At 39.0% G+C, this 23,128-nt stretch overlaps 2 protein-coding genes across 8 annotated transcripts in view; both read right to left on the bottom strand.

The window, feature by feature from the left end:
- LOC129724685 (neurocalcin homolog) overlaps positions 1–23,128 on the bottom strand; it is a 324,802-nt gene that overhangs the window by 68,250 nt on the left and 233,424 nt on the right. The window lies entirely within an intron of this gene.
- LOC129724684 (neuronal calcium sensor 2) overlaps positions 1–23,128 on the bottom strand; it is a 273,798-nt gene that overhangs the window by 30,104 nt on the left and 220,566 nt on the right. For all 7 annotated transcript variants that reach the window (XM_055679786.1, XM_055679780.1, XM_055679781.1 and 4 more), the window contains one exon: positions 18,023–18,151. In XM_055679786.1, coding sequence (XP_055535761.1) covers positions 18,023–18,151 — 129 coding nt within the window. The remainder of the gene's footprint in view (positions 1–18,022; positions 18,152–23,128) is intronic.

The following is a 23,128-nucleotide window of genomic DNA, read 5'->3' as shown; positions in this document are numbered from 1 at the left end:
CCCAAATGCAATTCATGTATAATTGACGGGACGCTATTCTATTTAACATATTACCAATATTTCATAATCCAATTTTGAGCAGTAAAGTGCCTTTCTCAATGCAAATAAACAAGTTTTTGAAGGTTAATCATTTTTTACAACTCAAGCGAGCAATTTGTGCTGGATGCTAGCAATTTAAATCTGTAGTGGCCGTCTAATTTACTGAATGTGAAACAGCTTTTATAGCTCGTTTTTTCAGTGTCTTTATTCCCCCACTGTTGAGGCAGCACAAAGCAAGCATTAGTAGACTTCATGACTCATCAATGAAACACTTACAACAATGCATTTGTTAATAGTGTGCGTAGTTCTACGTCAGTTATGCGTTCGTGTTTTGGATACAACCTCCTACTTTTTCTTATTAAAAACGATTTATCACACTAGTCGAGAAGAGCAAAAATGACCACAAATCCCAAAAAAGTTGCCCTCAAAAGATTTTAGTTTTTTAACCATCCCTGTGAATTTTGGTGCCCATAATACATGCAAAAGTACATCGAAAGGCCGCAGAGTAATTGCTCACCGGGTTCGTCGCTTTCACGTTTGCTTACGGGAAAACTCATTTAAGTCTAAAAAAATTTCACAGAAATGGTTGAAAAGCTACAATCTTTAATATTATTTTTTGTGCTCCAAGGCATAACTTGTGTTTACTAGTGTTACCATTCGTTTTTATTGTGTGTATAGTTAGTGAATATTCAAAAGAAATCTAACGTCCTTCTTATTCGCTCGTCCCAAATGCAATTCATGTATAATTGACGGGACGCTATTCTATTTAACATATTACCAATATTTCATAATAGTTATAAGGTACGCAACTAAGCTCTCACTATTCGTCAATAGACAGCAGTTAGTGCTGGTTAGTGTCGTAGCCCTAATTTCCTTGGGGGTAGGGGTCTCTTTGATAAAATAAAATGTAAATTATGAACACTGATGAGAGACAGGTTAATTGAGAGTAACCCAAATCAATAACTGTCATGTAGCTATACGGGATTAGAAAAACGATCTCGGTAACAATGTAAAAGATGAAGTGACTTACTCTTATCTTTAATGATACAAGATTACCGTGCAACGCACGTGCTGTTTAAGTGAACCCTTGCGTAATTTAACCAATGACATAAACAATAGGGTGCCAATGGAAATCAACTTTTCGAATTTCGTTCAGCGATGGGTTTCAAAAGTTTCGTCTTCTCGGAAAATGTCTCCATGTAAAATTTCAGCTCAATCGTGGAAGGACTTTCCTAGAAACCTAGAAACTTCATTCCTATGGACAGACAGACATTCGATACAACCTTCCGATGCATAATCTGAAATAGTATATTTTTCCGATACATATTCCTGAATAAAGTGTTAATATTAAACACCTTGTTCCCTTGTTGGGATAAATATCGACGGCTGCATGGTAATGAAATAAGCAAACAACAACAAAAGAATAGCGATAATTTTCCTTTCTTGGTAACTATACGTGATAAAAACCAAAAAGTTAGAAAAAGAACGGGAAACCAAACCGGAAAAGAAAATTGTTGAAACCGCTTAGTAAATTTATTGTATTTTCTTTTTTTTTTCTTATTTCATTCAAAGAAATCGGCGCCTGAAGCGCATCGAGAGTAGAAAAGAGTTTACGAAAATGCTACTCTAAGTAAAGCAACGTGCCGAAATTGATCGCGTCGCTTTAATGATGATTACTTCGATGTCAAAGACAGTCCCCGCAGGAAGACAGGCTAAAAACCTTCGGAAATAACGTTTGCGGTAAAAAAATGGACAAAAATTGCCGATGTTCCATGAGTTTACCTTTAATCGCACCGACGAAACAACTCATGTATCGTCAATCATAGTGACCCATGAGTTAGCAAAAAAAAATTAACAGCTCCATCAGTCAAACCCTAACTGTGATGGGAAAAAAGTGAAGCTACTCCGTTCAGAAGTGTGCGCGTTCAAAGAACGGTACCCCGCCGCGTCAAAAACGGACATCGTGCGGCTCTTTGTGGACGCCGGGTATGCCCGTTTCGGCATCTACAACATCTTGACACTATTGGACAACGATCAAAGCATCGAAAGAAAGCCCGGTTCCGGACGGCCAACGACCCTTCAAAGCTTCAAAGTATGCTGAAGAGGAAGACCGAGGAAAAAGTGGCTAAATCGCTGCGTGCACTTGGCCGGGAGGTTGGTGCATGCGGTTAAACAGTGAAAAAGTATCTAAAGAACATGGACATACATGTCAGGAAGCGGCAGTCCCGTCCACTGGCCTCGGGACTGCAGGCAATGACGCAGCGACAGCGATTGAATAAGATGGTCAAGTCGATTTTCCCGGTGAATCGAGACGTGGCAGTGGTGATGGATAACGAGACCTATTTCACCTTGGATGGCAACGACTGGCAGGGAACTTCGTATTTCACTTATCCCACGAAGGAAGTGAGCTCCGAAGTGAAATTTATTTCACACACCAAGTGCCCCAAGAAGGTGCTGCTGTGGCTGACAATCAGCAAGAAGGAGATGTCAAAGCCGCTCTTCTTTCGCTCCGGGCTGGCCGTGAACGGGGAAATTTATAGTGCGAAGTGCCTCTCAGAAGTTGCGTCGTTCATCAAGAAATACTTAAAGGCCGAAGACGCGGTGTTTTGGCCGGATCTGGCGTCGGCCTACTACTCGAAGCGGTCGTTGGAGGAGATGGAGCTGCTGAATATCGATATGATACCCAAGGGCGGACCCGCCCAACATCCTCAAGTTGCGTTCCATCGAGAATTTCTGGGCAAACATGGAGCGCAAGATCTATTCCAACAATTTTGTCGTGTAAACGGAGGAGCAATTAATAAAAAAACGAAGAGAGAGCTTAAAAACATGCCTACACGCATGTTTTCGTCCGCCATGGCGAATGTTCCGGTTAACTAATAATTACCATTAATGGGAAATTTTCTCCAACTCAATTATCTATCTTAGTTTTTTTTTTCATCACCATCTGAAAAAAGTCCATACCAAACGCAGGAACAGCTTACATCGGTATTAGGAGAAGGGCTAATATTTTTCAGCGCTTTTTCTTAAAAGAGAAACCATCACTGGGGAACGGTATCGACATCAATTGATGCGATTAAGTTGAGTACTGTGCGACAAACGAAACAATACGAACAGAGGCACGAAAAAATGATTCTACTGCATGACAACGCTCGGCTTCATACTGCCAAAATCGTTAAAACGTTCTGCTCATCTAAAAATGGCTTGTTTCTTGGATAACCTCAAAGACAACTACTTTTATCGTAACAGTATTCGAGCTTTGTCTCAAAGATAGGACATATGTGTAGATAGTAATGGTAAATATGTACTTTGAATAACTTACAGGTAAAAATTTTTTCAGAATAATGTTGCATTTTTATTGAAAAAAAAAACAGCGAGAACTTAGTTGCGCATCTAATACAGTAGAGGCGTTTAATGGAAAAAGGTAAAAAAAATTTTTTTTGGTATGTCATTTCTGATTACGCTGAAACTTTTCACAGTTGTTTCCTTTTGATAATAAGGGCATTTACGATATCCGCTGTTCATGCTGACTGAAAAGGGCCTATTCAAAATATTGACTGATAGATAAAAATGTCTATATCAGAAAAACGGCTTGTTTGATTGAAATAGTGTCTTCTGCAAAGTTGTAGGTAATAAAATTGCGGTTCTAAAAAAATCAAACTTACCACCGAAAAATTTTTCTGTGCCAAATTTTACTAATTACCACGAAATGTTGAATATCTTAAAAAGTGCCTTTTTCAAAAAATCTAATTTTTTCACACATTGAAGACAACAATATGTACTATTAATAGTGAAATGAAAAACAAAAAAGTTATGAACGTTTGAGTATTCTGACATTTTCACTCTGATTTTTTTTTTGAGTGTTTTTTTGTTGCTAAACATTACAATGTAGAAAATTTAATACTAAGAGCATGATATCCAACTGAAACGGCAGTCGTGAGTGTACATCAAAAACTGATATCTGTTAAAAACCCCTTTTATCAAAAAGGAAAAACTGAACAATGATTCACCGAAATCTAAAGTGATCGATCAGCATAAATTCTCGAAGTAGCGTGGATTGTCTCAGGCGCAAGACTAATAGTGAAACCTGTCTCTGCTAAATCTCTCTGCTACGGTTCACTAAATCTAGATTTACTTGATATGAACACGTACTGTATAAACCTTGTGTCTACGTCTTATTTTTACAACCTTCTGATGACAGGGTTCGCCGGTGAGCTACACATATTCAATTTCAACCGGGCCAGTATGAAAATAATCGATCATGATACAAAAACAGCACATTGAATTGGTATCATGCTTTAAGTGATAAATTTTCAACATTGTAATGAGTAGCTAGAAAAAAAAAACTCAAAAAAAGTACAGACTAAAAATGTCAAAACACCCAAACACTCAAACGTTCATAACTTTTTTATTATTCAATTAACCATCGCCAAATTTTGACAGAGAGTATTAATAATTGTCATCTTAAATGTGTAAAAAAATTAGATTAAAATAAAGTACTTTCTGAGATAGGGTAGCGAACGGCTTCGGCAGTGGTTTACTTCGGCAGCTTCTCTGCAGCAATCTTATGCAGAAACCTGCCGAAGCCGTTCGCCACCCTATTTAATATTTGGTGACAATTTGAAAAATTCGGCACAGAAAAGTAATTTTTTTTTACAGTGTACATATTTTTTGTAGAATCGCAATATAATTACCTACAACTTGGCTGAGAACATCATTTCAATCGAGCAAACCGTTTTTCTGATATTGACAATGTTATCGATCAGTCACAATTTTTGGGTAGGTTCTTTTGAAACAGCAGTCTTGAGTCACCATGAAAAGCGGATATCATAAAATGACCTTATTATCAAAAAGTGTCAACTGTGAAAAGTTTCAACGAGATTATCAAAAAGTAACAACTGTGAAAAGTTTCAGCGAGATCGGAAATGGTTTCTGATATTATGGTAATATCTTAAAAATTTTGGTTAAAAGTGCAATCAACTGATAAGTCTAATGCACACTGCTTGCTTCTTTGTTTGTGAAAAACGGGACACGCCAGAATGTATCTTACTTTTAAACATTCCGGGGAAGCTTTCTTTCCCGGGGTGTCTTAAAATGAGATAATGGTTTAAAAAGTAGGGTAATCTTATTCTTAAAACAGCTAAATTTTGCTTTTCTAAACCTTTATATTGTAAGAATCGTTTATCAGGATTTAGTTGAGTTTTGAGAATTGATCCTGTGGTTCAACTTTCACAGTTTTATTGATGGAACTACATGCAATCTGAACAAAAAATGTAGACCACTCAATGCTACAATTCTTTTCAAAGTATGTATATTCCCCCCTAAAAACTAGAAATAATATTTTCATATGCTATCGATAAATTTTCGACCCATCAGGAATAATAACGGCGAAATGAGAATAATTTATGCGTCTGATATATTAACGTAAAAGCATGCTCCCCATAAAGTTATAGCATCAAAACCACCAGTCACGAGCGGGAACACGTAAAGCTTCCGAGCGCCGCCCAATAGAAAAAGCACCTGGAGAAGCCGTAAATGCGCTGACAGTCTCATTGAGAAAAGGATAAAATTACTTCATGACAGGAATCATCAACAGAAGCGGAAAACATTCATTTCTTTTCCTGCTCGGGCCCATACAGATAGGAATAAAAAGCGCAAAAAATAAGACGACCTTACGCGGTGCTTCTGCAAGTGAAGGGAGAAAAGTGGAATTTCAATTTTCGCGTCTTGTGTTGGCAAAACAGAATGCACCGAAGGAGCGGGAGGACAGGGCTTGATAGAATTTCGTGGAAGTTATTTCACATATGGCAAACTTTATCTGTAACTGTCGAGCTCATGGAGGCAAAATAATAACGTAGAAATGTCCGCCGGAATTCTATGTGTACGTATGTTCGTGTACGACAAGTATTGTTGTTTTGATTTTATTTCTAGATAGTTTGTCGTAGTAGAAATTTAAGTATATTATCATAAAACTTATTTCAAACGCGTTACTTTAAAACCGTATGTATAGGATAAAACATCAAAACTCCGGAGGTGGAAAAGGCGGATAATAGAATGTAAAAAAACCTCAATCGTAATAATTATAGTAAGTAAGTTAATTGCCAAGCTGCAGGCCACCATAACGTTGATGACCGACAACAGATTCCGGAAGAAATATGGCTTCGTGAATATCTCAGATTATTGAGCCCTGCCAAAAATATTGCTGATTGACAAAAACTTATTGCCAACTGTCTTAAACACAATAAACCAAAAAAGGGAAGGGACCTAAAATACTTGTGGGGTACAAAGAGTATGATCTGTAATAAATTGCAATAGATTATCAGTGCATTATTAAACATACAAATTAATTTTATTTATCTATTTGCTCTATTGGTTGGCAAATGGCTGGACACGTGTAACTTGAGACCCTAATGTGGCCATTCACCTCTGTCCAGCAACTCCTATCCCAACCTCCACGTGGTGCCGACCGGGATACGAGCAACCTTAGCGGAGATCGGGTAACCAACCCCGGTGGAAACTATGGTCATATGCTGACTGGGAAGGGGGTCGTACGCGGCTGTATCCCCATAGGGGCGGCGTACAACAGCGTCTGACCCGGAGCGGGCGGCTGAATTATGGAATGCTGTATCCCGCCAGCTACACCTAAGATGGCAGCCCCATCAGCAGGATGTAGGTATCGCGACCCTGGTAAGGTAGCATACCGAAACCTTTATCAACCACGAACAACGAATTAAGAAATACGGAACGGATCAATCGGCAAAGACCTAGGCTACGAACACGGAAAAAGATTAAGGTAAACGATTGGAAATTGGGTACTTGGAACGTCCGATCTCTCAATGAACCGGCACGGGCTGGCTTGCTTGCTCGAGAACTACAGCGGCAGGGAGTCGAAATCGCAGCGATTCAGGAGGTTCGGTGGCCAAATTCCGAAGAAAGGGAATTCCGTGCAGTAGACACTATTGCACGCACTTCTTTCAAGTACCACATCTACTACAGTGGCGGTAACGCAGCGGAACGGGGCGTCGGTTTCGTAGTGCTGGAAAATCAGAAAACAAGAGCCATCCGGTGGAGGCCCGTAGATGACCGTATATGCGTGTTGAGGATTAAGGGCAAATTCTTCAACTACAACTTAATCAACACCTACGCACCGACAAACGATAAATCCGATGAAGTCAAAGATGAGTTCTATGACAAGCTTGAGCGAATCTATAACGAGTGCCCAAAACACGACGTAAAAGTCGTCATCGGAGACGCAAACGCACAGGTTGGGAGGGAGGAATTCTTCCGTCCGGTCATTGGAAGGTATAACCTCCACTCGTCAACCAATGAAAATGGCCTGAGGCTGATAAATTTTGCCGCGGCCAGAGGAATGGCCATATGTAGCTCCTATTTTCCACGTTTGAATATTCGGAAACACACCTGGAGGCATCCAAATGGAGAAGCCTGCTCCCAGATCGATCACGTACTGATTGACGGTCAGCACTTTTCGGATGTTACTGATGTTAGGTCTTTTCGGGGACCAAACATTGACTCTGACCATTATCTCGTCGTTTGTAAGATCCGCGCACGGTTGTCGAACGTGCTGAAATCTCGCACAGAGAGGACGATGCGTTTCAACATTCAGCGGTTGAAAGCTGATGGCGTGGCAGCAGAATACGCCAGAGAGCTGGATCAACGAATCGCAGAACAGCAGGAGGACGGAGTGGAAGACAGAAATGGGCTGTGGAGCAGTATTCACGGCGCCATCGAAACGACTGCGAGAGAGGTGGTAGGTACGACGCGTGGAAGGCAGCCTAACGGCTGGTTCGATGCCGAGTGCCAGAGAGCGACAGATGAGAAGAACCGTGCCAGGAGCCGCATGCTCACTGCGGCTACGCGTCAGAACAGAGAGAGGTACAGGGTGGCAAGAGCTGCTGAAAATAGAATCCACCGTCGGAAGAAGCGCGAGTACGAGGAGCAGGTGCTCGCCAGCGCAGAGGACAGCTATGCTCCAAACGACGTGCGGAGATTCTATAGAACTGTCAACAGAGTCAGAAGCAGGAATTTCCCGGTGCCGGTCAAGTGTAATGACAAGGACGGCAACCTGCTTACTGATAAACCGACGGTTGCAGCCAGGTGGAAGGAGCATTTTCAGGCGTTATTGAACGGTGAGGAGCCGGATGAGCAGAGCAGGAACAGGATGACGATTATGAGTGACGAACAAGCTGTGGAGCCACCAACACAGGAGGAGTTGAAAAAGGCGATTAGTGAGCTGAAAAACGGCAAGGCTGCTGGGAAGGACGGTATCCCGGCCGAACTTCTAAAAGCGGGAAGCGAGCAGCTGTACCATGCGATCCACCAGATAATACTAAGAATCTGGGCGGACGAACAAATGCCGAACGACTGGTTGGAAGGCCTCATATGCCCTATCTATTAGAAGGTTCATCGATTGGAATGTGGTTGCTCAACTCCGCATATAAAGTGCTCTCCCGTATCCTGTTCTTCAGGTTGAGACCGTTAACGGAATCCTTTGTTGGCGAATACCAGGCTGGTTTTCGACAAGGGCGTTCCACGACGGATCAAATCTTCACCCTGCGACAGATCCTCGATAAGTTCCGGGAGTACAACTTACCGACTCACCATCTGTTTGTGGACTTCAGGGCGGCATACGACTCAGTGAAAAGAAACGAGCTGAGTCGTATGACACTGGAGGTATCAAAATCGTGCGTGCGGATAGCTGGCGAGACATCAGCCGCGTTCGTAACGTTGGATGGACTGAAGCAGGGGGATGCGCTCTCAAACCTACTGTTTAACATCACTCTTGAGGGTGCAGTACAAAGAGCGAACGTCGAAAAAAACGGTACGATTATCACAAAATCTCACATGCTTCTTGGCTTTGCGGACGACATCGATATCATCTGTATCAACCGTAAGGCCGTGGAGGAGGCCTTCGTACCTTTTAAGAGAGAAGCAGCGAGATTGGGACTTGTCATTAACTCTGCCAAAACGAAGTACATGGTAGCTGGCAGAGAGCGTGGGAGTTCCCGTGGTGTTGGTGCTGAGGTGGAGATAGATGGGGAACGATTTGAAGTGGTTGACGAATTCGTTTATCTTGGTACGCTTGTGATCTGTGACAACGATATGAGCCGTGAAGTGAAACGACGAGTTGCAGCTGCGAACAGGGCTTTCTACGGACTGCGTAGCCAGCTAAGGTCCCGTAGTTTGCAAACTCGCACAAAACTAGCGCTGTATAGGACGCTGATACTCCCGGTGGCCCTTTACGGACATGAAGCATGGACGCTGAAGGAAGCTGATCGACGAGTGCTCGGAATTTTTGAGCGTAAAGTTCTGCGATCGATACTTGGCGGTAAACTGGAAGATGGAGTGTGGCGCAGACGCATGAATCACGAGTTGTACCAGGTATACAAACATGCTGATATAGTGAAGGTAATACAGCGGGGCAGTCTTCAGTGGGTTGGACACGTAGCCAGGATGCCTGACGAGAGAGCCGCCAAAACTATCTTCAGTAGAGAACCATAAAGAGGCCGTCGACTCCGTGGTAGGCCTCGCACGCGGTGGATGTGCGCGGTGAAAGAAGATGCACGATCTGCTGGTATACGGGGAGACTGGAGAACGGCTGCCCAAGACAGAAGAAGCTGGACATCTCTAATTCGTCCGGCCCTAGACCGGTGAACGGTCCGTTTGCCAAAAAAAGTAAGTAAGTAAGTAAAGTAAGTAAGTATTGCATAGAAATTTCCGCTTTCCCCGACTTTTATAACAACTGAGGTAGGGAAAAAATCTGAAATTCCGATGCAATCGGAAGAAAAGACGGGTTTCGTTCAGTCAAACCAATGTGTGGTCAAGCACATCGCCCGGCTCTACCTGCAGGCTTGAATAATAAAATATCGATTTAGCGTACTCAGAAAATAGAACTTCAGCTGGCATCGGTCTTTCACCCCACCCTTGCCTTTCCATTATAATTTGAATTTACTATTTTTACGGCACTTTGCGATAACATCTCATAAGTTCTCAGTTCCGGGCCAATGATAATACTTTTACCCGCCACGACAGAGGAGCACCAACTTTTGAAGAGGGTGCGGCATTATCAAATTTGGCAATCTTGTTTCCGCTTCGAGCCTAGTGTTTGCCAGATAAAACGAGGGGCATCAGTTGGACAGAGACACATAGGTCCAGAGCGAACCACCGTTGGCTTCATTTGTTATTATGGTTTCTGCAGGTGGTTTCCCTACACTACTAAAGGATACATGAAAAAAATATTTGGGGTAATGCCAGAGGAGAGATACGTTTAATCTTTTCATTCATATGTACTAATGCAGCTTTTATCGTGTTTTTCGTCTGTTGTTGTGCTGCGTATAAAAACTGTAACTGGAAATATGGAGCGGAAATTGTTTAAACAATGTAAAACGTCATACCATCGTAAAAAGAACAATTACTGGTGCTATGAAATGAACTTGGGAACAAACTATGTTTATAGCTACTTTTCTAAATAGATAGTTGGTAACGAGAAGAACTTCATTCTACCAGGACCAGAATCTATGAAGATCCAAAAAGAAATTACAGTAAAATAAATAACCAATGTAAACATTCATCAGAAACAAAAAAAATGCTTAAATTGAATTACTCAAACCACCAAAATTCTTCCGCGACACCGACAACACTTATCCTAACCTAATTTTATCTTCTCAAAACTATAAATCTCTCGAAGTGAAAAGCGACCCCGTTTCAGAACAGACGCAGGAAAATTTAATAACACTGCGATGACAAGGAAGCATTTACCGGATTTCCTCGGTTTTCCTGCTATGTAAACCGGAAAAACATCTTGCATTCATTCGGAAAATCTCTTCCTCATTTGCTTTCGACTTGGGCCCCACCTGCGCTGCAGTCCCGTGTACGATTTCCGTTCAAGCCATTTATCGCGACATCAGTCGAAGCAGCCATCTGCAATGCGATTTCTGTTCTTTCGCATTTGTCGTCGCTGGAGTCCACCTTCTTTAGAGTTCATCATCGTTTTTCTCAGAATTTCCCTTGTAAAAATTTCAGCTTCAATCAACCTAGAGAAAATCAATTTCAGCTGCTTGGTGATTTACCATCAACGGCAGTGCTTTTCAGTGGGGCTTTACTCGATGGTGCTTCATTCTAATGAGACTCGGGAGAAATACTTCCAGAATAATTGAAGTTTGCAGTTAACACGCACGGGTCAAGGAACCGCAGGTATCAGATCGCCATCATTCACTCTCCAAACGACCACAACAATCTACGCTAATAACGGTCTACGCCATATGAAGCCCCCGTAGAACAACCCTAACCTTAATACACTTCGATTTGATTGCATTACCCGATAAGCGAAAGCAGCATTCGGATATTCTATAGAGTAGAAGTGTTCGCGAATGTGTGGTTTCACATTTCATGCTGTGGTCAAAAGTAATAACCTTGCTCCGTGCATAATATAAGAGGTGCAGTGCTACTAACAATTTAATTTACAGTGTTACGTTTCTTTCATTGTGACTCACAATTAATTCAAATGGTAAATCCATGCTAACAAAAAACCCAAACCTCCTCTGGAGTAGAACTTTTTTATTTTTAATACAATATAAAAAATTTGGCAACGCTGAATTCGGTTCAGCTTATTCACTACCGAATAGCGCAAAAAATTCAGTCGGAATTGACTCCTACACGCTATTCATTATATATGCAAATTGCAAATTGTCGACGCTAAGTAATATATACTTCGAACCACGCAGCTATACCTTGTCTTTTGTTGACTCGCAGTCAATTCATGATATGTAGCAGTTACCGTCTGCAAAATGTTTCGGTCCTTTTCGATAAATTATTATGAAAAGTATGTAGCCAACCAGTGAAAAAAATAGAAATACTAGCAGCTTAGCAATTCTAAACGAATTCCCCCTGAAAATGTTGGGACCCCAGCCTTCCAGAATAGGGAGGGCACCCGAACTATCTTAGTCACCTTTCTCGGCCAAACAAACAAACAAATTAAAGTTTTTGAGATACCATTTTTTTAAATATTCCACCAACTTAACGCCCTTTAAAAAATACCGCCCGAATCAAAAGGTCGCACGTACTTGAGGAAACGTGATGTGTCATGTAGTCGAACACAAATAAAAACATTCCTCCAATTCAGAAAACACTCATATTTTGTCATTTAACTATTTCGCGTGGATATGCACTATATGTATATTGACATTTTTTGATTAATTATATTAAGGACTTGGAAGTCTTTATTACACGAATTTTCGAATTGTTTTATATGCACTTTAAAATTTTATAAATTTTTCAAGCTTTGGTTACTAGTTCAAGTTCAACGGAGATTCCCCATGGGCCGTATGAGCCCAGTATGATTATTCGCATATATAGCTCTAAAATTTGAATTTCATTCACTATCCAAAATATATGTCTTTTTGAATTGCATTTCAGGCAATGAAGTTATTGCAAGAGACAAACGTTTCAATCAATTTAGTAGAGTGATTATGATAATAATTTATCGTATGCAGGTTTGGTCTGTTAGTTATTGCTTAACTGTGATTTAGGAATGTACAAGAAATGATTTTTTGAAAATATATTTTTTGGCAATAACTCGATCTGTGTGGAAGCTTTTTTTTATTGTCTTCAACGAAGATGCATGTTTGGATGGTATAAATATATACATGCTAAACATTGTTGCCTTCTAATTGCTATAGTTTTTAGATATTGAAGAAAACTAATTTCAAGTACATGTCTAATATAATACGGTATAACTCCAGAACAAAAGGAGTTAAACCAAAATTGTCTTTGGCAAAGGTTTTTGTGACAATGTTATCTACAGCTTTGCTAAAGACACCATTTATTCAAAACGTAAAACTGAAAAGTTATATTTTGGGGCGGTGTTCCGGCCTAAAATTTGTTGTTATTCTCTGAAAAATTCGGATCTGGAGCTTGATAGAAATTTTCTAGAGAAAAGCTTTCTTCTACAAAGTTGTTACATATGAACCGCTTATTTTCATGCTATCGAGAATGAGGGTAACCAAAATTTTCGGTGTGCTCAGGATTCACACTGTTTTATATTCGTAGATAGAAACGAAAATTGTTTTACAATGTTTTAAGCTGCGTTACAACAGAAAAAGGAAAAAGGAATTTACTCGTCGGCAGATATGTTTTTCGGACTTATAGCTTCCAGGGAGGCTAGGGGGGCTTAGTCCCCCCCATGCGAATTTTTCTCATATATGTGATTGATACTAGGAAAACAATGTTGTTGTTTAAAACAATTACACCTTGCATTTTAGTAGCTTAAAAAACTTCAAAAGAACTGTGTTCGAGTTCGTACAATCAAAGCGCTTGAGCTCATATGAGCAGTTCCACTAAAAATGTCCCAGTTTGAATATTTTTTTAAATTGTCATTTTTGATTTGGCTAAAACTTTGCATAGACTTTTCTATAGCCAAAAGATGTCGTTTTGTGTTAATGGTTTAATTTTTTGGAACACGACTCATTTTGGAGAAGCTATTGAAAAATGCTATTTTGGTAAGGTATTGATGATTACAGATATTTTTAGGGCCGAAACGGTTTGTTTGATCGGTGTGACGTCTTCGGCAAAATTGTAGATAATAATTTTGTCTTTCTGAAAAAAACATACACGCTAAGAAAAAATTATTTACTTTTTGAAAAAAAGGTAAAAAAATATAAATTGATTATCTAAACAAGCTTATTTTTTAAAAATCTAATTTTTGACGTGGGACTACGTCTTTGTTTTCTATACTGGTATGCATTCTGTAAAATTGGAAATGAAACTGGCAAATGTTGCGTCAGATTTCAAACGATAATAACAGCATAACCAAATGATGGATAACAATAATCAATATGTTGGTGGATAGATAAAATATTGCCCAATTTTTTAATACGCTGTTATCATTATATTTTCATTGCTAAGCGGTAAAATCGATAGAAAGTGTCAAGGACAAATTTACGCGAACAATGAACCAATCATATGCGAGCATTCCTAGCACAGACGACATGAGAAGACACCAACCATTCCCTGCGATATCCTCTGTGTCAATATCAAAAAAAAATTGACATAATCTCCTCGTCCCAATAGGTCAATTTATGTTTGCTTTCATGTACCTGATGTTAGAGCGTAATAGAAACTGATGTCTTGAAAGGAAACATGCTGGTAAAAGCAACAGTACTGTAGAGAATATCTGGAGCAGAGCGCCTAGCGGCGTTCATCATTGCAGCGGGCGCGACTTCTATTCGCGAGCAATCGAAACTGCAATGCTGCTACTGATGGTGGTTGAAAGTTCATCTCATGAATATGATTACAAAACCATGAATTACTCAACAAGAATTAAACATTTTATCAACGCTTATATTGTATTATTATTATTCATTTTTTAACTTCGATATTCACTAAATAATCATGACCGACATAATATCGAATGAGTAAGTTCCTAAAAATACTAATTTATAGAAGAGTAAGAGTCGACGAGTACTCATGAATTTTTTATCCATTTACCAAGATCTATTCAGAATCATTTTTTTTTATATTTCAACATCGTTAGATATTTTTTTATTTTTTACTTTACAAATAAAGTAATATACTTATATTAGCAGTCTTCGTAATACAGTGAATGTAATTGTTTGCAAATTTAACAAACTTGTGGAGCTAAAAAAATGAATCTATTTTAACTTTAACTTTGTTGTAATTATTAAATGTTGTTTGCGCAAAAAAAACACTACAGGAACAACATCACCAGGTGTAAATAAAGTTCTTTCGAGTGTAATTAAATGTATTGCTGAAAAAATGAAGGAAGGGTGAGAATGAAAATACGAAAATCACTGAACAAACGAATTTATTGTGTCTGTAATTACAGTAATTACAGTATTTAGTCCCACGTCACCATTTCATACAACCCTAGGGCTGTACACCTTGTAGTTTTTTTATATAGAAACTACAAAAGATGACCTAAACAATGCAATCGGTCCGATCATCAAGAAATCAAGGAAAAAAGTTATGATTTTGAAAAAATCGGCGGTGAAATGCGAAGTGTCCTGCCAGTCGTTGCCATCCAAGGTGAGGTAGGTCTCGTCGTCTGTCACCAGCGCCACGTCGTTATTCATCAGGTAAATCGATTTGACCATCTTATCTGACTTCCTGTTTTTTCATACATTTTGCCCATGACACGCGCATGAAACTGCAGAATCGATTTGTCGTGCATAATCAGCCAGATGAAAATGAAATCTAGATGGCAGCACCGTATAAGGATGTTGAAAATTAGATTGCCCATCGAGCAATGATATTGAAAATTTAATGGCAGGACCATACAAGGAAATTGAAAAAAAATTACTTCACTTTTCGCCATCTTGCCGTCATCTTCAAAGTACCAGTATACAAATTAGTTCGACTTTCGTTCACGCGTAGCGACAATCGTGTCCGCTGCAAGAGTCAGGTAAGGTATCTTGTTCTTGTCATCTTTGATCTTATTTAGCCGCTGCCACTGCGTCGTTGCGCACAGCTCCTAGACCAGTGGTTGGGACTGCCGCTTCCTGACATGTATGTTCGTGTTTGCTAGGTATTTTTTTACTATTTGGCCTGTTGTACTAACCTCCCGACCAAGCGCACGCAGTGATGTAGCTACTTTTCCCTCGGTCACCTTTTTGGAATTTCTGATCACTCAGAGTCGTCGGCCGTCCGGAACCGGGCTTTCTTTCGATGTTCTGATCTTTGTCCAACAGTGCCAAGATGTCGTGGATACCGGAACGGACGTATCCGGCGTTCAAAAAGAGCCGCACGAACGGAGTAGATTCACTGTAAAGTTCGACGGTAAAAGTTCGACTGATGGAGCTTCAAATTTTTTTCTGCTAACTCATGGGTTACTATGATTGATGCTGCATGGGTAGTTTCGTCAGTGCGCGTGAAGGTAAACTCATGAAAAATCGGCAATTTTTGCACTTTCGCAAACGTTTTTGTAATCACTTAACAGTTTGATTTATTTCCGATGAGAAATTAAATAATTATTGTGTGAAAAGTAATGCATAATACAAAAGAGAAAAACAAGTGAATAATATTAATCCTTTTAGTGTTCAACCTTTCTTTTTGTACATTGAAGCTGTAGGCTTTCCCTACAAAAAAGTTTGATTAAATGAAAATTCTGCTAAAAAACGATGTACCTACTAGCTACTACGACTTATAGTCTTCATCAGTACAAAGCATAGCGGGAAACCTACTTTTATTTGCTAAGTTAGTAGATAGGTAGGATAGACAATTTTACAACTTTAAGCGAATAATTCTGATAAGTTCTTCTAATTATGAATTTTTAATAATGAAGTATCGTATGTTTCGACTAAAGTCGTTTTTTTCTGGCCACTCTATTTCGGAACAGCTCAAGTCAAGTGAGCTTAAAATTTGCAACCCGTGCTGCCCGTGAATTGTTCTTGAAATCAGACCCGTGTTTTTTTATATAGGGTATCGAACGTCTTCGTCATTGGTTTTCTTCGGCCCCCTTTTGCATAAGATTGCTGCAGAAAAACTGCCGAAGAAAACCACTGACGAAGACGTTCGATACCCTAATATATGAATAAATAATAAAAAAATAAATAATAAAAATAAAATTTTCTCCATATAATTGATCGAATGTGGCCTTTGAAATGGAGCTAAGAGATGTGGTTTATGTTTGCCCCTAAAAGAACGTTTGAGAGGAGCGTAGTTTTTATGAAAAACATCAATTACTTTGAACAGGATTGAGATATTCAAGATTTCAGTATTGCAAAAAGTTTGTCTTAAAAAGCTCGAAAAGTCGTCCGGAGACAGTTTTGATGCAAAAATTGAAATGGAAAAGTTGAAGCAAAAGAGCTTTTTTGTCATAATGAAATATATATAGATTATTTTTAAAGATAGAAAAAAACCTTTTTTTAACAAAGTTGCTCTTAATTAACATGAATACAACATTGTAGGATAACTTTTTTATCTATCTACAGAAATAAAAAAAGTTAGACTTATGATTTCATCGTAAATCTTGGTCACCCTTATTTTTGAAAACATGCAAATAAGTGTTTCATAAAATGTTAAATAATATGTAATATGTAAGAAGATTTCCCCCACATTCGGGTTCTTTACCATTGTGTACTGTGGAATGATAAGGAGGAGAATTCTTGCTAAAGAACATGAAAATGCATGATCTAGCGAATTGCGAACTACTTCGCAGTATTGCTGCTCGAAGTAATACAAAAAAGTACACTTGAGATCTAATCACCTACACCACTTTCGGATCGACTAAAACTGCATACAGCACAAAAAACAAAACGTGTCACATGCACTCTATCCTGAATTTGAACGCTTACTTTTCCGAGCACACATCGTGCAATGCTCCGTGCAGTGGGACTATTCGTATGCACGCTAGAGAAACGTCTCAATGGCAAAATCACAAAACCACATCACACGAACCTAACAAAAAATATCTTTATTTTTATTCACCTGTGGCAATATGGCACCCCGCGTTCACCTCAATGTGCAAATTGGAATAACGCAAAACAAGACAACTGAAACATGTCGTGCAGAGTTTTTTTTCCCTTAATATCTGGATGCCTGACATAGAACCAGATAATCGGCACACCTGAGAGCTCGACATGCAGGAGCCAGAAAATGTTTCATGATAATTTTAACCGAACATGCCAATTAGATGGCTAGTTATTTCTTGCTACGTTGCATGGACTGGATGTTGGCTAGTTCTACTTATCTAGCTGTCGTCGAGTCAGGAACGTTGAACGTTGTTGATTGTTGTGCTCATAAACATAATTTTTATTTGAAATTCGACACGAGACGATGAAACAATTATCCTTGGTTCAATTAAAGGAAATTCAACTTATTTTCAAATCACATTACAAAAGTACCATGTTCTGATAACATGGATCGATAGAGGAAATATATCACGGTCTACTCTGCTAAATGAACTGCACTTGAGCTAAGCTGTTCTACTCATGTCATATGCTTAAGTACTCACCTGAACTATTTTGGTCATTTCTTGGATGTCTATGACACCGTTTCCGTCCACATCGTACATTCTAAACGCCCACTTTAGCTTCTCCTCCGGTGTGCCGCTAGATGTCACGTCGATGGCTAACAGAAATTCCTGGAAAAGGGAGAAAAAGAGTGAACATGTGAGTTCCTATGACATCGTTAGATAAGTGTGTTTTTTTCGCATAGAGAAAATCTATAGTAAAGCAACCCGACGTCAATTATCAACCCACCGGAGCCAGAGAACTGATAGAGTGGGGAAAAGCAATTGGAGGAGAATAAAAGGAAAATATTTTGCCTCATCGTACAGAAGAAGCTGCACGACAGGCACCATTGTACAGCAATATCATAACATCTAACCGACAACGATAACCCCGGGAAACGTAAACATCAGTCGAGAGGATGGATTTCGCGAAGTTATCTGGCAACGGCAAACCGAGTACGGCCATATCCGCTATTCATCAATCTCCAACTGGCGAACGATAACGCTTTAAAGTGTGTGCCATTCGCTATAGATCAAAAGCTCGGAACAAGCAAGTCTGTCGTAGTTTCTTTTGGATGGGAAATAAACAGCTGGGTTAATCCAAAGGCTTGAAGATAGACTAGTTCAAAATAATTCATTCCAAAAAGGTATCATCATTATACAATTACTTTCACCAGTGTCTAACATGTCTTTAAGTAATAGTCAAGATTTTTTCATTACAAACGCTAGTAATAATGACATTTTATTATTGTAGTCTACGTGTGTGGTGTGCTGCAAAAGAAAAAAATCTGTTACCTACATTTTTTTTCGTACAAGTGACAACGGGTAAATATACCTAGTAATTTATATTTGTTCAACCTGTAAAACAAAGGCAAACACAGGCTTCAAAGGTGCTTGGCAGTAGGTAGAAGAGTCTTCGTAAGAGCAAATAAGGGGGTCTTACATTCTGTCAGTACTGAATAGAATACCAGAAGTACGGCAAACTTAACGTCAATTTGTTTTTATTACTGTTGCCAATATTATTGTTCTACGGTAGGAATGGATTGTTTCGTTCACATCTAACGGGCTAAGTTCACTGCTAATCAGTTGAGCTTAGGATTAGAAATTGAATTTTAGAAAAAAAAACTTATTGTGAAATTTACAACTTTTTCACTCAGCTTCTACGCATTAATAAATTAAATTATGATTTATTCCAATGGAATATTACATAAGTTAAATAAAACACTAAATTTACGAAATTATGCCAAACAGTTCGTCTATAGGTATAATTTGTTTTTTTAAGGGAATTGTGGGTAACATGAACAAAGGTGGTAGAATAAACACCTATTTACATCTTTGAAAAAGACTTTCATACCCTCAAAGCATAACAAGTTACTCGGGACAACCTATGCAGCATGATATTGTCAAACATTAAAAAACACACAATCGGGGAGGTGATGAAGTTTTATCTACAAGAATTAGCCTTGACTCTCCTATGTGTATTTCACACACACATTTCAACGTAAAAAATCAGTTTTAGAGTGTACCCATTTTATCCCCTGTCTCTACCAGTTCAAGCGTGCTTGAGCGTTTCATATTCGTGCATAGAGTTCATTAATTTCAGGTGTTTGAAAAACTACGCTCAATCAGGAGAATGTTTCTACTAGGAACGACACTGGTAAACTTGCCACGGGTAAACTTATATAGGCATCTACTACACACCTTTTTGCAAGTGAATTCAATGAGCGAAACAATTCAAATAGGAACAAATCAAGTAAATGAATTGATAATGAGATTCATGTTACATAAAAATTATGAGTGTACACAAGATTTTTCCAGCGCTACTGGAAAATAGAAAGTCAGTTTGAAAATCTCTATAGCTTCAACTAGGTAAACTCGTAAACTAAGAACGATGAATCAGTGATCCAGTGATGAGTTACAACCGCTTTCATAAAACAAACAGCTATCACCATTTGAAACAATTTATAAGTATATATTACCAAAATCCAATAAAACAATTCTGTGTTGAAAAATAAATGAATATATATTAAGATAACATTAACCAAACATTCCTACAGAATTCTCTGGCGACAGAGGAACGACTCAGTTCCTCGCGCAACCGAAATCGAAAAAGCGAAACTTTCACATTCGCATTAGCAGCAGCAGCAGCAGCACCATAGCAGGTCAGGCTGGATGCGGAAAAAACTAAAAGGCATACAAACTCCCGCTTTCGTAATCAACACCACATTATAGGTAACATTTCAAACTAGCCCCCTCTCTGACACAAACTGTGAGCACGAAGGTAGAAACTCGAACGGCGAAGTTTAATTTATTTTGTGGTGTTTTGGGACTAAGAAAAATATCGCGAAGGCTAGATCGACGGAAGTGCGGTTTTTACACCATTTTTGCCTAAAATATGAAAACGGTTTGGTAGATGTTGTGAAGGAATAAATTTTATGCTTAAGGGAAATAAAACTCAATTTCATTTTGGAGTAGTACTTAGCCATATTATATTTAAATTTGTAAAGTATATGATGTAAGATTGCAACTATTTCTGAAACTTTTTTTTTGGACTATTATCAAAATAGAACATGTCCACAAATACGTGATAAGATTCACATTTAGAGATGATACTTATCGCTTAATTCTTTAACCTTAAGACTAAAAAAAACTTACTAGGTTTTTATTCTACAGGCAAAAGTTGGATGGTGTGGAACCACACCAATATTGTGTTAAGTTAGCACTTCTTTTGTACTATTTTGGAACCAGAACAACGGACGTGTGTTGTTCAAAACGCCTTCGGTGCTCTAGCGAATGTTAAATGTTTTGGGAGGCTCAAAATCATTACACTTATGAAGTATTAACCGGTGCTAGTATTGTCATGATGATTTGTACTGGTATTGGTGATATTTTCCAGAAAGCTGCTATCGTAAAGCAGAGCAACCAGTAATCAGTATTGATGATTTTTGTACTGATTAGGTACTGATCGATTCAGAGCAATTCCACAAAAAATACTGCAACCAATTTATTCTGCTATTTTCGATTTGGCTGAAACTTTGCATGGATGTTTCTATGGTCAATAGATGCCGTTATGGAACACGACTCATTTTTAGTAAAAAAATTTAAGATTTTTAGTTGTCACCCGTTACCACAACATGATCTACCACTACTCTCTCCACTATGCAAGGACATTCCAAGCCAGGGGGTACAATCTATATGCAAAGTATCGCCAAGCGGTACGCGGACTAAAAAAAGGTTGAGAACCGCTGACATATAGGAACGTCTATGCAAAGTTTCAGCCAAATCAAAAATGACTATTAAAAAAACCAATGAAACTGGGACATTTTTTGTGGTGCTGCTCTTCACTATTATGAATCCGATCATTCAAAAATATCATGGAATCAATAACAATTAAAAAGACATTGGGTTTGTTCAAAACATTTTGCATTTGACGACGACTCTGGTTTTATTCCTATGCATTCTGTTCCACGTTACTGGCACCAGCTACAGTGTATTCCGTTGCAATAAGTTTTTATCTGTTTCGGTTGCTGATACGCACCGATTCACGAAATTAACCCGCGGGTTTTGAGGGTTCCAAAAACGGGACACATGATAAAACTGATTTTTGAAAATTTTTACCAACCAAAGCATGCAAACAATTATTCATTGCTTTGATGAAGTTACCCGATCCTGAAGAGTTGATTTTTTGCAATGAGTTCCTGAAATTTGTCACATGATGATCGAGATTTTGACTATCAATTATCATGGTCTCAACTTTCAATCGCGACTTTTTCGTCAGTTCACGATAGGGGAAATCCTTCCAGTGGTGCGGTACTTTCAGGGAGGCACAAAATCCTGGCTGCTTGGAAACTTATTTCCCATTTTGGTAAATTTCAATGCAAAGCTCTATTTAAGATTTCTTCAAGGATTATCCGAAAACGGTAGTACAAAATGGCAAAAAGACGGGACGGTTAAAAATAGTCGCAAAACCGTACTGTCCCGTTCAAAACGGTACGTCTGGTCAGCCTAGTCCTACAATAAGTGTATAAATTTTCAGATCGATCAGTGGAACTATATTTTTGCGCCAGATTTTTTAAGTTTCCATATGATTTTAGATGGGAAAGTCCCCTTTTTCAACACTTATTCTCATGTTCACTTATACAGGTACCTTTTGCATTAACCTTTAATTACGTACCTCGAGATTGCAAGGGTGTACACTGACATTCTGAACATCTCAAAAAGCGGTTAGATTCAAAACAAAAGGGTCACAAAGTCACATGGAAACATATATAGATATATGTTTCGTTTGAAAATTGCTTTCGTTTAAAATTTACCCTTTGGACACTCTGCGCCACTTCTAGATCTTAAAGAAACTCAACCAATGTTTGATATGTTGCTTATTGAACCTCAAGAAGGTCCACTTACCTGGGCAAACTGGTCTCGCAAACATTTTTGAAAATAAGCCCCACCCTAATGTGACACGAGGACTTTCTTCTTCTACGGAAAGGCTCATATCGTCACAAAACAGAGATTTTTGACATCCTGGTGGTGAGTCAGGAAGATCAGTGGTGGTGAATCAGGAAAATAATAGTAAGATTTATTTATAAGATTGGGCCCAAGATACTTCCTTGAGGTACACCAGCTCTAACAGACAATCTCTCAGATTTACCATTTAAATAGAAAAATAGGGACGAATCGATAATCAGGCATTGATCAGCGTTTTTGTTAAAAAATATGCAATAATATTAAATTTTGCGTTGCGTTGCGTTGACTTCAGATTTGATACAAAGACTTGACAAGGAATCCCATAAAAGTTTGCAAACCATTACTATAGCCAAACGCTTAGAATTTGATATTGCTACAAGTTGGATCCGGCAGAAGGTATGGAAAAGCGGGCACCGGGCGGCTACTTTCCACCAGAGTTGTGGCACCACCGGCTTCATAGTATGTACTGGGCAAGATGCGCCAACGCGTGATGGGGTGGCCGCCGATCAACGCAAGGATGTGCAAGATGAAGATAAAGGGCCGGTTCTTCAACTACAGCATCATCATATGAAGGAAACGTGCCCACATGAAGGAAGATCCAAGATAGCTGCCCGCGACGGGACGTGAAAGTCGTCATTGGGGACA

Source organism: Wyeomyia smithii, chromosome 2, assembly GCF_029784165.1.
Source record: "Wyeomyia smithii strain HCP4-BCI-WySm-NY-G18 chromosome 2, ASM2978416v1, whole genome shotgun sequence".
Taxonomy (NCBI): Eukaryota; Metazoa; Arthropoda; class Insecta; order Diptera; family Culicidae; genus Wyeomyia; species Wyeomyia smithii.
Note: the sequence above shows the minus strand (reverse complement) of the source record. Positions and strands in the feature narration are given on the sequence as shown.